This window comes from Argentina silus (assembly GCF_951799395.1).
Source record: "Argentina silus genome assembly, chromosome: 17".
In the NCBI taxonomy this organism is placed as follows: Eukaryota; Metazoa; Chordata; class Actinopteri; order Argentiniformes; family Argentinidae; genus Argentina; species Argentina silus.
The window spans coordinates 6,006,676-6,024,072 of record NC_139671.1 but is presented as its reverse complement, the minus strand read 5'-3'; the positions used below and the strand labels follow the sequence as shown (position 1 = coordinate 6,024,072).

The following is a 17,397-nucleotide window of genomic DNA, read 5'->3' as shown; positions in this document are numbered from 1 at the left end:
CTTGTCAGAGTAATGACATTTTGTCAAGGAGTGTGTTTCTTTGAGATTCGATTTAGATTTTTTTTTTTGTGTATGTGACTCATATTGTTTTAGATAAGAGGGCTGTGTGTGTGTGTGTGTGTGTGTGTGTGTGTGTGTGTGTGTGTGGGATGTTTCCTGTCTACTACCAGCTCCTAATGCTTCTCAGCCATAACCCTGATAATTTCTCTGCATTCATCCACCCACCCATCTCTTTTCTCCTCTTCTCCACCAACCCTCTGCCCATCCCTCTCTATCTATTACCCATTCATCTCTCTCCATCCATGCCCATGTAACATCTCTCTCCTTTCTACGCACACAGTATTCATCTGTCTTTCCCCGACAGGTTCTTTCCATTCATTGAGCTCTCTCTCTCTTTCTCTTTCTCTGTCTCTCTCTCTCTCTCATGACGATCAAGTAAATAGGAGGGTGGACATTTAAAGATATTTGTGTGTGTGTGTGTGTGTGTGTGTGTGTGTGTGTGTGTGTGTGTGGCATCTACATAAGGCATAAGAATGACTTGAGGCCTCTGTCACCCTAACCCCTTGATCACAAACACTCATGGACCCATACACACTCACTAAACACTTTATTAGGAACACCTGTACACCTTCTCATGGTGGAGGTGGTGTAATGGTGTGGGGAATGTTTTCTTGGCACACTTTGGGTCTGTTAATACCAATCAATCATCGCTTGAATGCCACAGCCTATTTGAGTATTGTTGCTGACCATGTGCATCCCTTCAGGCCACAATTTACCCATCTTCTAATGGCTACTTCCAGCATGATGATGCACCATGTCACAAAGCAAAAGTCGTCTCAAACTGGTTTCATGAACATGACAATGAGTTCAGTGTTCTTCAGTGGCCTTCCAAGTCACCGGATCTGAATCCAATAGAACATCTTTGGGATGTGGTAGAAACGGGAGATTCACAGCATGGAAGTGCACCTGAAAAATCTGCAGGAATTGTGTGATACAATCATGTCATCATGGACCAGAATCTCAAAGGAATGTTTCCAACATCTTGTGGAATCAATGCCATGAAGAATTGAAGCTGTTTTGAGAGCAAAGGGAGGCCCTACCCGGTATTAGTATAGTGTTCCTCATAAAGTGCTTGGTGAGTGTATCTTTAAAGGGATCATCCTGAATGAATTTTATCCACCAAAACAAAGCTACAAGCTGTGTGGCTGTGGATGGTTGATGGCAGTGTGCAGCATGTGATTAGATACCTGATGAGACAGTAGCTTATGAATGAAGCTAATCATAGCAGATATATTGATTACATTCTTCTTCTTCTTCTACTCTCTCTCTCTCTCTCTCTCTTATTTATCTTCCCTGGCAAGAGAAATGGAGAAAGCGACCATGGTTGCTAGGAAACCAACATTTGGTTGATAGAGTATATTGCGGCAATAAGGTTCTCCAAATCCATCTCCTTCCTCGTTCTCTCTCTCTCTTACACACACACACACACACACACACACACACACACACAACAACAACAACGTGGTTTTAGAATGAGCATGGAATCATCTTGAGTTGTGTCTTGACACACACACACACAACAGCAACAACAACAACAACAACAACATGGTTTTAGAATGAGCATGGAATCATCTTGAGTTGTGTCTTGACACACACACACAACAACAACATGGTTTTAGAATGAGCATGGAGTCATCTTGAGTTGTGTCTTGACACACACACACACACACAACAACAACATGGTTTTAGAATGAGCATGGACTCATCTTGAGTTGTGTCTTGACACACACGCGCACACACACACACAACAACAACAACAACATGGTTTTAGAAGGAGCATGGACTCATCTTGAGCTGTGTCTTGACACACACACACACACGCACACACACACACATAGAGACAAGCACTATTTCTGTCTCTCTACAAGGACATGGTGAGGAGAAAAAGGAGGAGCATTGAAAAAAAAGCAGGTAAGGTAAATAGGAAAACTAAAGTGAGAGAGACAGAGGATGTCTCATTGGGTACAGCCAGTGCCTTCCCAGAACACAGTGGCTATTACAGTGTGTGCCCTATAAAACACCACTGTCATGTAAAGTATCATGAATCACATCAATTGACTTGTGCATTATATAATATGATATAAGTGTGGGGGTGTGTGTGTGTTTGTATGTGTGTGTGGACTGCTTCAGAATGGGTCTCCCACCTGCCTGCTCAGTAACACGTGGAGGAGCACTGAGGGGGGGGGGGGGGTAACATTGTGCTTCTGAGATGAAACACACATACACACACACACACACACACACACACACACACTAGGGGCATAGGGCTCTTTATTACAAGCTATCGTAGTGTTGTGAGTCAGTTAATCTTTGGATAAACACAGAGAGAGAGAGAGCGATATGCACAGAAAACCGTTTGATCCATGCACTCACACATCTTCACTGCACTCACACACTTTCACTGTACTCACACACCTTCACTGCACTCACACATCTTCACTGCACTCACACACTTTCACTGTACTCACACACCTTCACTGTACTCACACACCTTCACTGCACTCACACACCTTCACTGCACTCACACACCTTCACTGCACTCACACACCTTCACTGCACTCACACATCTTCACTGCACTCACACACCTTCACTGTACTCACACACTTCCACTGTACTGACACACTTTCACTGCACTCACACACCTTCACTGTACTCACACACTTCCACTGTACTGACACACTTTCACTGCACTCACACACCTTCACTGTACTCACACACCTTCACGCACTCACACACCTTCACTGCACTCACACACCTTCACTGTGAACCTATAGCCACAGGTCTCTTGCCATGTGCTTCACTCTGTTTCTCCTAGGATGAGCATGGAGCCCCTGGAGGGCTTTGTGTGTCAACATGGGCTGTTGGACAAGGATCCCCTGCAGTGGGAGTGGATGGATGCAGTGTAATGACAAATCAATACGCCTCTGTATTCCCCTCTGCAGCCAATCAATCTCACCGACCTATCGCCTCATACCTACACATCAGGAAAGACGCTGGTTTACACACCCCCTCCACACACACACACACACACACACACACACACACACACTTTCACACACACTTTCACACACTTCATTGTGATACTGTTCCCAGCCTTGTCCTGTCATCCCTTGTCTGTCTCCCCTCCTTTGACTGTTGTTTTTGTCCTTTTATCCTTTTTATTTGTAAATACTTTTTCAGCCGAAAGAAAGTGGCTTTTTTGTCCGAGTGTGTTCTCCTTTGACAGGGCTCCGCACGGAGCGGGTTCCCTTGGGGTGAAGAGCCCCTGCTTGTCTGACACATGTTTTCACTCGAGCATGTGATTTCAAGGCGCATCTCTCTCTCCCTCTCTCTCTCGCTCTCTGTCTCTCTCCCTCTCTCTCTCGCTCTCTGTCTCTCTCCCTCTCTCTCTCTCTCCCTCTCTCTCTCGCTCTCTGTCTCTCTCCCTCTCTCTCTCTCTCTCTCTGTCTCTCTCTCTCTCTCTCTCTCTCTCTCTCCCTCTCTCTCTGAGTCGCTACAGTATGGTCCTGACGTCACTTGGGTTTAATAATACTCCAAGCGCCGCCGCCGATATCAGTCTTTACCGTACTGCTCGAGCGCTCTCTTCCCTCTCGCCCGCGCCGGTCAATGCTTCACACCGCACCTGCCCTCGGTGTCTCGCCCATGCGAGGGAAACGGAACAAAATCAAGGGGTTTACTTGAGCGGTTTCGAGGACGGTTTTGACAGTCGACAAAAGACGGTTTTCTCTGAAATCTGTCTCTCCGTGTGAAGCGGAGGTATGTAGCTTATTACTTTTTTTTCTTGAATGTCAATACTAGGGAATGATACTTTATGGATTGTTGGAATGATATAGTCATGTGTATTTGTTGTTCGTAGTTGTTCTGTGGTTGTTGGGGTTGACTCGGTACATGGTTGGAGGGTATTATTCGAGTTTTGACTAAAGGTTCAGCACCGTGGACAGCTCCGCAGTTGCTGCTGCTCGCTCGGTCTCTACCAACGAGCCTGCAGGCTGTAGTGCATTACATTTACTTTTACATGCCAAACCAACAACATCTGAACTTTTACCAATTGGAACTTTTATTTTATTTTATTGCCTTATTCATTGGTCGACTGAATCTCATTTCTGTTAAAAAATGAAATAGGATCAGTATCAGTCGAGGCAACAGGTAGATCTAGCCTACATTATAGCCTATGTATTTATGTGATGTGTTTGGTAGAGATTGTGCAACCTGTCTCAAAGATGTGAACATGTGAACTCATCTCAACCTCTGTTTTCCTCTTCCAGAGAGGAAGCATAGCGGAGAGATGAACGAGACGTCGGTGTTTAACGACACGGCGGCGACCGTGGCCGGAGCGGCTCTCCCGTGGATAGAGGCCGATTATCCGGAGCGCAACAGCAGCCTGGAGTTCTCCACCACGCCGCTCGACTTCCCCATCAACCCATGGGACATCATGCTGTGCCTGTCAGGCACCGTCATCGCCTGCGAGAACGCCATCGTGGTGGCCATCATCTTCTACACGCCGACCCTGCGGACACCGATGTTCGCCCTCATCGGGAGCCTGGCCACCGCGGACTTACTGGCCGGCATGGGATTAATCCTTAACTTCGTGTTTCAGTACGTCATCTCCTCAGAGACTATCAGCCTTATCACCGTGGGGTTCCTGGTTGCCTCGTTCACGGCGTCCATCGGCAGCCTGCTCGCTATCACCGTGGATCGCTATTTCTCACTGTACAACGCACTGACTTACTTCTCCGATAAGACGCTCCAGTACGTGCACCTGATGCTGGTGGGCACTTGGGGCGTGTCCCTGTGCCTGGGCCTGCTGCCCGTGCTCGGCTGGAACTGTTTGGACGAGCCGGACAAGTGCAGCATCGTGCGTCCGCTCACCCGCAGCAACGTGACGCTACTGGCCGCGTCTTTCTTTGTCATCTTCTTGCTAATGTTGACGCTCTACTTCAAGATCTGCAAGATCGTGTGTCGCCACGCTCACCAGATCGCCTTGCAGCAGCACTTCTTCACCACGTCGCACTACGTCGCCACCAAGAAGGGCGTCTCCACGCTCGCCATCATCCTGGGCACGTTCGGGACGAGCTGGCTGCCCTTCGCCATCTACTGCATGGTGGGGGAACGGGAGTACCCGTCGGTGTACACGTACGCCACGCTGCTGCCCGCCACCTACAACTCCATGATCAACCCCATCATCTACGCCTACCGGAATGCCGAGATCCAGCGGTCGCTCTATGTGCTATTCTGCGGCTGCTTTCAGCCTAACGGAGCCTACCGCTCCAGATCTCCAAGCGAAGTCTAGGGGTTCTGAGTGCGCGTGTGTGCGTGCGTGCGTGCGTGCGTGTGTGTGTGTGTGTGTGTGTGTGTGCGCGCGTGTGTGGTTGTTGACCATCGACAATCCGCTTTCAATTGACGATGAATGCTTTAAAGAAAGAGGACAAGACGCTAAAATGTACGTCTTTTACGCATCTGCACTTTATCGCGACTTGAGACGAGGACTGAGTCCGTTTCAAATGCTGTGAACAAGAACTTTGTAGAAAAAAAAGAAAACTACGAATGTATTCATATGAGAAAAGAATGAAAAACAACAAGCACTTTAATGTTGTTGAAATGCCAAAGCAGTATTGCATTGCATAGGCCTGTGTGTTGAAGTGACTGTACTTTGTATTTGTCAGTACTGTGGGTATTTTTCTATTTTGTAAAGTTGTATGATGATTGTACATTTTATACGAGATGAATATATAAATAAAACAACAGACAAACTGGATCCGCGCGCCTCACGTGTTTGATTGCCACATGTGTTGATGAGGGAGCGCAGGTGCGCCTCTGTTTGGAAAGCTAATGGCACATTCAGTCAGAGTGCCTCCTCTCCCATCTTCGCCTCGGAGAATGCCTTAAATTTGCGCCTATACCTTTCAAAACGTGTTTGCTTAATCTGTGTGTGTGTGTGTGTGTGTGTGTGTGTGTGTGTGTGTGTGTGTGTGTGTGTGTGTGTGTGTGTGTGTGTGTGTGTGTGTGTGTGTGTGTGTGTGTGTGTGTGTGTGTGTGTGTACTGCGAGAGAGAGCGAGAGAGAGACAGAGAGAGAGAGAACGAGTGAGTGAGAGAGGTGGAGCTCAAAGGTGGTAAACATGAAGTCCAGTTGCCCACTCAACATCTCAACATCCATCTCACACGTACACGGTGAGCAGGTGTGACACAGCACCGTCAACAATTGTACCGTCAACAATCAATCGTCAAAACGGGAACAGGGGATGAGAACAAGGATTGCGACATGCAACAGTAAAGCACGGATTCACTTCACCAATAAGACATTCGCGAAGCGGATAAGGCCCTACAGACCTTCCAGCTCCCCTTAGACGAACCCAGTGTTAGAGTGCTGCTGCACTGGCCTGTGGACACAGATGAGCTTTGTTTCGATAAGATAATATTATGATGCTTTATGATAGCAGGAAATGAGAGAGGGTGTCGGCCTACACGTTTGCACAATCATCCCACTGGGGAAAGACTCGATAACCAAGTGTAGCATTTGGACTACGGAATATTTGATTATGATTATTGTCTAAATCAATAATATCTGACATTTATTTATATCCATACTTTTCATCGTGTCATCGTGGGTGAAAGGTAATGATAACAATATGAATCATAAGAAGCTCGTTAAACTCTGTGGCGCTCAATCTCTCTCTCTCTCTCTCTCTCTCTCTCTCTCTCTCTCTCTCTCTCTCTCTCTCTCAATGTGTGTTTGGCTCTGGCATTGATAGCATGATTATTAGGCTGTCTGTTGTCGCATCACTTCTTTGGGACGCCTGATTGCGGCTGATAAAGCCTGCGCAGACGCAGTGCGCACTCCCACATTGGTTTATCTGTGAGCCTGTTTAAACAGACATCCATCCCGGCGCGGTGATGACGTCCTGGAGGACCGGGGTCCCGAGGCTCTGTTTGAACAAGCATGCCTTTTCCACGTGAACACTTTTACACGGGGTGTCAAGCCGTGTCCCTGTTATTTCTCAAAATCAACGAGAATTGAATATATTTCCATATATTAGCCTATGGGGTGATGTATTGAGGTGGTGTCTGTTGTCTATGTGCACTTTATCAGATGAAGTGGAAGATTCATATTTGTCATCCGTCATCGGATGTAATTCTGACGAGTTCAATCAAGTTCTGTTGCATATGTTCTACCCCAGATGGACAATTGGACGAAAGGTCGCCTTCAGTCCACACGCTGTTTGTTCACCTGGACAGATGTCCCATCTTTTTCTGGAGTCACTTAGAGGGGTCGTCATGCACGAAAGTGCTCAGATGCCTCCTGTTTACGCTGTAGGCCCATAACATCGCCGAGTCATCGTTTAGGCCTCGGCTGTTACTCGCTAATGCATAAAATACATGTAATAACAGTAGGCCTATTCACCCCATGCCACTCTATCCACGCTTGCATCATTATGGCCGCTGGGTGGATCACTCACACAGGCGGTGTGGAGCCAGACGAAAGTATGCTGCTTTGTTGCAACCCCAGTCTCCAAATGATTACGTTCTGGGGGATCGTTACTGCAGACCAAAGAATACGACCTGTGTGGTCGTATTATCTAGTTACACAGGCAGAAGGACGCATATGGAGGTGGCGGAAGCAGAAACCACCTGACTTGTAACCCGACCGTTGCCGGCTTCAACGTGTTATATATGCGCTGTCCATGGTCCTGAAACGACCAGCGACTGCCTGCTTTGGCCGTGATAGCAAAGCCATTGCCGAAAATAACAAGTGTTATGTAATCTCTGGCACTAGAGAGACGACAGCCGAGTAGCACTCCAAAGCAATCACTTCAGTACGCTGGGAAAACGATAATAATGTTAATGACGCTGATATTGTAAATGTTTGCGCTTCCAGGCACAGTATTAATACGGAGTCGCAATTAGCCTTTAAGGGAAAGGAATGTTATTGACTGCGTTATGAGACACAACAGCTATATGAGTTGGTTTCTGCGGAGGTGTTACCTTTGTTTGTCTGTTTCATGTGCTGTCACAGAGGTTTTCTGTCCCTGAGCCTGAGATGGTCACCAGTCTGGAGGTGACAGGCTGAAGACTGTGTGACAGAGTCAAGCACACTGATTGTGTTTGTGTGTAACCAACCTTATATAATTCACCTCCTCTATCTCATGGGATCGATGGGAGCAAAACACAGGGACACACGCACACACGCACACACACATGCACACATGCACACACACACACACACATGCATGCATGCATGCATGCATGCACGCACACACACACACACACACACACACACACACACACACACAGACAAACGATCATGCAATCCACCTCCTCTATCTCATGGGATCGATGTGAGCAAAACATGAGGGAACACCTCATTCTGCTGTGAGTTAGTTAGTTCTTCCATCTCTCATGAGGGAGAATGGTAATGACTGCTGTCCTCAGCCTCAGAGTAGCAGGGCCTGGAGCAGGGGGAGACCAGGAGAAGACCTGAGCTTCCAGCATGGGGGGTGGGGGTGTGTGTGTGGGGGGGGCTTCTCTCTGTAATCAGAAGATATTGATTGTGTTGTATACACGCAAACACCCAACCGTACACACATAGACCGACAGAGATAGACAGATTGAAAAACAGAAACCCACTTACTCAGCACCCACCCACGCACATGTGCGCACACACATACTCACATACACACACACCTTCCCTATACTTACACACAAGACTCCCACCTCCCACACACACATGCAATTAGTCTTGCTATAATTGTCGCCCTCATTTGACCTCCTTCCCCCGCCTGCGGCTATCCAAACATGTGTGCGTGTGTGTGTGTGTGTGTGTGTGTGTGTGTGTGTGTGTGTGTAATACAAACGTGTGTGTGTGTGTGTGTGTGTGCGTGCCTATATGCCTGTATGCCTGTGTGTGTGTGTGTGTGTGTGTGTGTGTGTGTGTGCCTGTATGCCTGTGTGTGTGTGTGTGTGTGTGTGTGTGTGTGTGTGCCTGTATGCCTGTGTGTGTGTGTGTGTGTGTGTGCCTGTATGCCTGTGTGTGTGTGTGTGTGTGTGTTTACCCAGTGCTTCTTAGAGCGTTCTGGCTCCTTCCAAAACGTGTGTGCTGCTGTGTGCTTGGTCCTGCAGCCTGGGGCGGTGTTGTGTCATGCGGGGGCAGACCAGTCTGAACCTGGTCCTCTGGGACATTCATTCCTGCCGTCCCTGGGTTTTATTGCGAAATGCTCCGTGACGTGTTGTGTGGCGTCTATAAATTCTGAAAGTAGTTAGTGTCACTGTGTGTGTGTGTGTCTGTGTGTGTGTGTGTGTGTGTGTGAGTGAGTGGTGGGTGGGTGGGGGGGGGGGGTCATAAATGCTTTGCTCTCTGAGCAAACTGTGTTGTAGCAGAGCTCAATCAGCCTCTAGACACTGAATAAGTTAAGTGTGTGTGTGTGTGTATGTGTGTTTCCGGTTTATCCTTTATCCCCTGTCTTTGCTCTGCTGGGTTTGTCAAATGGAATGCCTATTGGCTATATTCCATTCTTTCTGCATATTTATCAAATAAAAAACAACAACAACTATTTACGCGTTTCCCTCGCAGCCTTGCCTTTGACAACCTCGGCTTTTGAGAAACATTCCCGAGAGCTGAGAACAAGTGGTCGGTCGTCCTCAAAGGCATGCCAACAGCTCAATAAAGAACACATGTAAACCGACTGTGAGCTCTCTTGTTTCCTTTGAGCTTCTGACTTCTCTCTATCTTTTACAGTCAATCAAGGACAAGTGGTTGTCTGAGTCCTGGGAGCTCGCTTCATAGTGACTGTGAAAAGCAGAACATTGCAGTGAAAGCGTGTTTGATACAAAGAAGGATTGGACTTTGGAATTGACGGCAACACCTGAGAGCAACGTATTCCTAGAACTGAGGACGTACTCAGAGTTGTACTGCTGTGGGCCTGAGGTGAATGCCTTGAGGACAAATGAGGTCTAGATTGGTTTCCACTGTGCACTGACAATCAATGACCTCGATGACTGACTCTTCTCTTCCTGTCATCCCCCTCTCCATCCTTTCATTTGATCACACAGGGGGCAGCTGACATGAAAGGCAAGTGCACATGGGTTTCCTGTGAGGGGAGGAAGTGTAGGAGGGCACATTGGTTTGCCAGCCTTCTCCTTCTTTTAATCGCCGCGGCAACAAAGGACCTCCTGCTTCTGCTGAAATTGTACATCAATACTGTAGCTCTCTTCAAAACGATCATCGCCAACATACAATTGACTAGTGACGTGAATTCGTACAAATAAACCAAAAAACAAATGGAAGTGATGTTCTCTAGGCCACAATTTTTCAGGCCTCAATAATACATAATACAATAATATTGTGGTCCTCTGTGGCTCAGTGGGTAGAGCATGGTGCTAACAACGCTTAGGTTGTTTGTTTTCCGCTGGGACCATATATACTGAAATGTATGCACTCACTGCAGTGGAAGTCGCTTTGGATAAAACCGTCTGCTAAATGGCATATACACTCACCGGCCACTTTATTAGGTACACCTTGCTAGTACCCCCTTTTGCCTACACAACTGCCTTAATTATTTGTGGCATAGATTCAACAAGGTGCTGGAAACATTCCTCAGAGATTTTGAAATCCATACTGACATGATAGCATCATTGCTGCAGATTTGTCGGCTGCACATCCATGATGCAAATCTCCCGTTCCACCACATCCCAAAGGTGCTCTATTGGATTGAGATCTGGTGACTGTGGAGGCCATTGGAGTACAGTGAACTCATTGTCATATTCAAGAAACCAGTTTGAGATGATGTGAGCTTTGTGACATGACGCGTTAACCTGCTGGAAGTAGCCATCAGAAGACGGGTACACTGTGGTCATAAAGGGAAGGACATGGTCAGCAACAATACTCAGGTAGGCTGTTGGCGTTTAAACGATGCTCAATTGGTACTAAGGGGCCCAAAGTGTGCCAAGAAAATATCCCCCACACCATTAGATATTTGCGTTAACGAGCAGTTGAACAGGTGTACCTAATAAAGTGGCCGGTGAGTGAATACAGTACATACATATCACTAGTCTATCACTGGTATAAAAGGTGTGTTGCTGCCACCTACTGGTCAAATATTCAGTCAGCGAAAGAGAGGACATGTCTACTTCAGCCAACAGAGAGCAGTGTTACGCAGCTTTTACAATATATATATAATATATATATATATGCCATTTAGCTGACGTTTTTATCCAAAGCGACTTACATTGCAGTGAGTGCATACATTTCAGTATATATGGTCCCAGCAGGAATCAAACCCACAATGGCCTAGGCTAAACGAATAATCTGTCAAATCTCTGCATTGTCAAACTACGGCCAAGCCACCTGTTGAAATTTAATTTCTATCCCATTTGTGATATCTACTGTACTGTGACTCAACCCTCAAGGGAGATTTATGGTGGTTTCAATCAAAGACAATCAAATGAAATCGCTAGACTTAACACTTTTACAATCTTTCTTATTACCAAGTCAGCTGTGGATTTTTCGGCTGTGGGCATATTTGTTGCCATGGATCTTATGGTAGGTTTTGTGGAGGTATTCCTTAATGTTGAGGCCATTGATTTGCCTCAGCAAAGCATTACAGCTCAAATCCGAAAGAAACACAATGGCAACACAGTGTAAACAATCCAATATAGGATGGATATTAACAAAACTGACCTAAGCAATAATAGCAAATGGTATTCTCATTAATGTGCCACTTCCATTTAAACAGTTAATGTACAATTTCATATATGTTGTATGATCATATTGCTTGTCAACAACTAACAATCGTATAGGCCCAATTCTTCTCCAATTAGGCCTCTCTACTATTTATAATTCCATCAAAGATTTGAGATTTAATTTAATTTTCTCACCTGATCACCTCACCTTAAGTCGATATTCATAGTAGTTCTTTCTATCGTTTTCCAAATAGTTTTGCAAAAGAAGACACGGTTGTTCTACTTGTAGCAAAGTCGTAAAGAAGAACTGAACATTTTTGGAGTTTTGGGTTGAAGTGGTGCGTCCTGGTTCAACTAGAATGGCCATTGTGACCCTATCTGTCGCATAGGGATGTTATTTTCAAATATCGCGGACTGTAAAGTTCGATTACGCAGCTTTGTGACACTCTCTGACGCGTAAGGGATGACATTCTCAAATGTCTGTAAAGTTCGATTACAGTACGCGACATTACGCAGGGTTCGATTACGCAGCCTGCACAAACTTGCAAGGATTATATTATCTATATTAGAATAACATTGTCCGTTTCTTGGATGATGGGGAATGTGAAACAAGGAACACTAACTCAGTGTTATTACGGTGGGATCAAGTTTGACAGCCAACTATCTGCATTACCATGTCAGTGTCACAGCGCTGCGTGCTTGTTTGGGAGTCTCCAGTGACGTTCCACTTTACCAGTGAGTTCACAAGTTTCCTATGAAATCAGGCATGTCGATCAGCACACCTATGGAGAAGTTGAACACTTTACTGTAGCTGCTGACTTTCAAGCACACAGGCCTATGTGAGGAGAGAGTATGTTTTTCAGTCAATCTAGTCGCTTTGGAATAGTTTTAAAAGTTAAGAAGCTTCTTTCCTGGAGGCCATAACTGTTGGAAGACTACAGATATGAATAATGTATTCATTTTTAATCCCAGCAGACCCAAGGTTCACATATTAAAAAAAAAGCTTTAGTCATTTGCAGCTCTGACACAAAGGCAGAAATCCCCTTAAGTTTATTCTGAACTGCAGGCCTGAGGTGTGTGTGTGTGTGTGTGTGTGTGTGTGTGTGTGTGTGTGTGTGTGTGTGTAGAATAACAGAATAAATAAGAGAAATGCCTTCAGGAGCGCCCGGTGTGGTTAGGGATGGTGTAAAACAGAAACAAGGGAGGGTACATGACACACAAAAGGAGGAATTGCTGGCATGAGAAGTGGTGAGCTTGTGGTAACGTCTAGCTCCCTCTGCACTAGGTGTCATAAAAGCAAGGGAAGGGGTTGGGGAGTTCATACCGTACTATGTGGGTGTTCAAGTAAACAAGGGTGTGTGGGGGGGCGGGGGGTGGGGGGTGGATAGGTGTCATGGTGTCCCATTACTGATTCAGGAACAGCTCTCCGTGGCCCAGGTCAAATGGATAACATGGCTAGCAAAACACACAAACAGGCCCAGGAAACAGAAGTTAAGCAGACAGTAACCCCCCCCATGTGTCATGGAAATGTAGCGTTTGAATGGACGGGCGGATGCTGCAATCTGGCAATCAATTCAGGTCCTGTCCTTTAGGGTAATAACCACTCACTTGCCCCCTCTTCTCCAGACACGTGTGTCGGACTGAAAGGGTTGGATTGGTACAAGCAAGATAGGAAAATACCACCTAGCTCGTTAACAGAGGCCGTGGTAGAACCGCCATCTTGTTTATACCGAGCCAATCCTTTCAGGTCTAAACGTGTGTGTCTAGGGAGCAGGGCTAAGGGGTTGTTTCTAGACACGGTCTTACACACACACACACACACACACACACACACACACACACACACACACACACACACACACACACATTCTCTCTCGTTCTCTCACACTCACACAAACCAATGACAACCAATCATGAAACATAACATTAGCTTTTATTAATTCAAGCAAACTGTTACAGTCAACAGTTACATAAGTTACATGGTATACAGTATTGATCTTTTACATTTTTTTGAAACCAGGGTTCCTTTTCCCCTCCCGTTCCCCAAACATAGAAACAGCTAATTCTTACAAGCGCAGGCAAAAAGTAGTAACGGCACGATACATTCATCAACTCAACGATACGTTTGTACAAACAATAAGGCAAGTAGAAGAAAGAACAAAAGAACTAAAGAAAGTAAAGGACGGCAGACATCTTCTTCAAAGGAGCCGTAAAAAGGCAAATCAATCCTTCTGTCTCGACACACAGGCAGACCAAACAAGGCCAAACTGCAACGGTTTCATTTTTCATTTTTTTTTAAATTCTTCATAGTAGCTGTTTATTCTTCTAGAATCAAAGGAGGTAAGGCTTCCCGTTATTCGACAGACACAGAGTGGGGGAGACCCTGGGGGGGTATAAGCTGCCTTTAGTGGTGTAGTAGAGTGGTTCTCATTGGTCAGAGGACCGTCTCATTATAGTGCCTATGACTACAACCAGGGCTGTGTTCCAAAAGCTCCTCTCCTCTCCTCTCCTCTCCTCTCCTCTCCTCACTTCTCCTCTCCTCTCCTCTCCTCTCCTCTCCTCTCCTCTCCTCTCCTCTCCTCTCCTCTCCTCTCCTCCTTCAGGACCACTGACATGAGAGAGGTCGGTAAGTGAAAGAAAACATGTCGTCAATCGATCCCGTTCTTTCACCTGTCTGTGGTCAGGAAGATGAAGAGAGGGAGCTGATTGAGAGTAATGACCACTGGCCTGATACGTGAAACCACTCAGTACTTCATTCATTTAATTCTTGTCACGATGTTTTACAGGGTGGGTGGGTGGGTGGGGGGGGGGGGGCTCTTTTAGGACACACAAAGCCAGATAAAAACAAACCTGCTCAAACTCTTCACGGACATATGTCCCTGGAGCCAAGGTTTGTGTGGATGTCATAAGGAGCAACATCAATACATTTGCCCGGATCGCTACATTTAACGTCCATTTATGTCCCACCGTTATCTTTCTTCATTTTCATCATCACAATCATACAACGATCATCACAGAAACATAATCATATCATCATCATCATCATCACAATCTTTTCCTTACTCTGAGGTGAAAATAGAAAACACTAAATTACGACTCCCACTCCTCAACAAAGTTTAACCACGGCTGATATCCAGGATGGCTGTCATCCTAAAAGTGGTTGGTTATTGGCAACGACTGGCCCGTTAAAAATGCGAACAATTCGGTTAAAAAATTAAATTAAATTAAAAAAAAGGCGAGAATAAAACACAGTACCCATTCACCTCCACTTTCAACCACCGGGTGGCAGCATTGTATGACAACTGAGGACAGAAGTGTCACGCCACCGTTTGACATGAATAATCCTCAACAGCGATAAACAAAACAGAAAAAAATACACCAAAAAAAACTTAAATAAAATAAAACGAGTGGTTCTTCATAGTTCTTTAAAAGGTTATCGAAATTAAAAAAAAAAATACAGTTTGGTTATTTTTCATTTGAAAACAACTGTACAGGAGTATTTCATACAATTGGAGGATCAAGAGAATGAGAACAACTCAAAAGATTTTTTGTAGTGTAGAAAATGAGTACAAAACATCTCCCGGAACAACTCTGAACAAACTTGACTTGAGATGTGGAGCTTTTCCACCAAACACACGGACCACAGAGAAGAACAGCACATGGAAGGGAGAGAGAGGGAGGGAGAGAGAAAGAGAGAGAGAGAAATAGAGTGAAAGAGAGAGAGAGAAAGACAAAGAAGAGAGATGAAAGAAGAGAGAGAGAGATGGAGATGGAGAAATAGAAGGAAGAGAGGGAGTGTTAAGAGGGAGGAGGGGGTCGAGTGTGGTGACCCCCAGAGGGTGACTGTTTTGCCCTCCGTTCCTCTCCTCCGTTCTCCCTCCTGCATCACTCCATCCAGTCTCCCTCGTCGAACTCGGACTCGTCCTCGGAGTCGGAGTACTCGACGGCGATGCGGCGGGAGAGGATGGTGGCCACGTCGTTGCCCACACGCTCGTGCTTCGCCTCCTGTTCCCTCTGCTCCTCCACCTTTCGCAGCTGGATACCTGGGGGGGGGGGGGGGAGGGGGATAGAGAGAGAGTGGGAGAGAGATTGGGGAGGAGGAGAGAGAGAGAGAGAGAGAGGAGGAAAGAGGGAGATGGGGATGAGGAGGAGAGAGAGAGAGTGGGAGAGAGAGGGGGGAGGAGAGAGAGAGAGTGGAAGGGAGAGGGAGCAACAGGAGAAGGAGAGAGACAGAGGGAGAGGAGGTGGAGACAAGAGCGAAAGATAGAGAGGTAGAGAGAGGGGGAGAGGGAGAAAGAGAGAGTGAGATGGGAGGAAGGAGAGAGGGGGGGATGAGGAGGAGAAAGAGATAGAGAGAAGGAAAGAGACAGAGGGAGAGGGGGTGGAGACAAGAGTGAAAGATAGAGAGATAAAGAGAGAGAGAGAGAGAGAGAGAGGAGGGGGGGAGAAGAGGAGGAGGAGAGAGACAGAGGGAGAGTGGGAGGGAGGGGAGTAAGGAGAGAGAGAGAGGAAATAACAGGAGGAGGAGAGAGACAGAGGGAGAGGGGGTGGAGACAAGAGCGAAAGATAGAGAGATAAAGAGATAGGAGGGGGGGAGAAGAGAAGAGGTCAAACAAGGCCCACTCTCTGCTGCGTGACTCACTCATCCACTGATAGCAGCTTATCTCTCTGTCTTGTCTGCCTGTCCTCAACACTACACACACTGTTTTAACACACTGTCTGTCTGTCAGTCTGTCCTCAACACTACACACACTGTTTTAACACACTGTCTGTCCTCAACACCAACACACACTGTTTTAACACACTGTCTGTCTGTCAGTCTGTCCTCAACACTACACACACTGTTTTAACACACTGTCTGTCTGTCAGTCTGTCCTCAACACTACACACACTGTTTTAACACACTGTCTGTCTGTCTGTCCTCAACACAACACACACTGTTTTAACACACTGTCTGTCTGTCCGTCTGTCCTCAACACAACACACACTGTTTTAACACACTGTCTGTCTGTCTGTCCTCAACACAACACACACTGTTTTAGCACACTGTTTTTTTTGTGTGTGTGTGTGTGTCTGTATCTGTGTGTGTGTGTAGTACGCCAGGCAGTCTGTTGACAGGACATGAAAGCATGCACACACACACGTACATAGGCGCGCGCACACACACACACACACACACACACACACACACACACACACACACACACACACACACACACACACACACACACACACACACACACACACACACACACACACACGCCCTGACCCACCTGACCGGATGGCCTCCAATAGCACGCTGCGGGCGTCGCTGATGGGGGGCAGGTTGGCCGGGTGTCTCTTCCCGCCATGCGGCGCCGACGCTCCAGACAGGAAGGAAGGCACGGGGGGCGGGCCCGGGGGCGGGCAGGGGGAGGAGCTCCGCGCGCCCAGGAGGGGCAGCGGGGGAGGGGGGGGCGGGGGGGGCAGGGCCCCGCCGTCCGATTGGCCCTTGTCCAGGACCTGCTGGAGGCGGGCCGGGGAGGAGGAGTGGAGGGGCGGGGCCACGGGGGGAGGGGCCGGGTGGAGGACCCCTGGGGCGATCTGGAGGACGGGGGGAGGGGGGATGGTGGGGGGGTGCTGCTGCTGGGGCATGGGGGGGATGGGGGGAGGGGGGGTGCCC

At 47.1% G+C, this 17,397-nt stretch overlaps 2 protein-coding genes across 2 annotated transcripts in view; one reads left to right on the top strand and one right to left on the bottom strand.

Moving 5' to 3' along the window:
* Window positions 1–4,346: 4,346 nt before the first annotated feature.
* On the top strand, window positions 4,347–5,351 carry gpr6 (G protein-coupled receptor 6; the record flags this gene model as incomplete). Its single annotated transcript, XM_083689331.1, has 1 exon — window positions 4,347–5,351. One exon carries the CDS (start codon window positions 4,347–4,349, stop codon window positions 5,349–5,351), a length of 1,005 nt encoding a protein of 334 aa, XP_083545457.1.
* An 8,958-nt stretch (window positions 5,352–14,309) lies between these two features.
* The window catches only part of wasf1 (WASP family member 1), a gene marked incomplete at its 5' end in the record, with an annotated part of 19,022 nt that continues 15,934 nt past the window's right edge, over window positions 14,310–17,397 (bottom strand). Inside the window, 2 exons of the mRNA XM_083688795.1 lie at window positions 14,310–15,778; window positions 17,009–17,397. The exon at window positions 17,009–17,397 is cut by the window's right edge and continues 132 nt beyond it. Of these exons, the coding sequence (XP_083544921.1) occupies window positions 15,621–15,778; window positions 17,009–17,397 (547 nt within the window). The 3' untranslated portion in view covers window positions 14,310–15,620. The remainder of the gene's footprint in view (window positions 15,779–17,008) is intronic.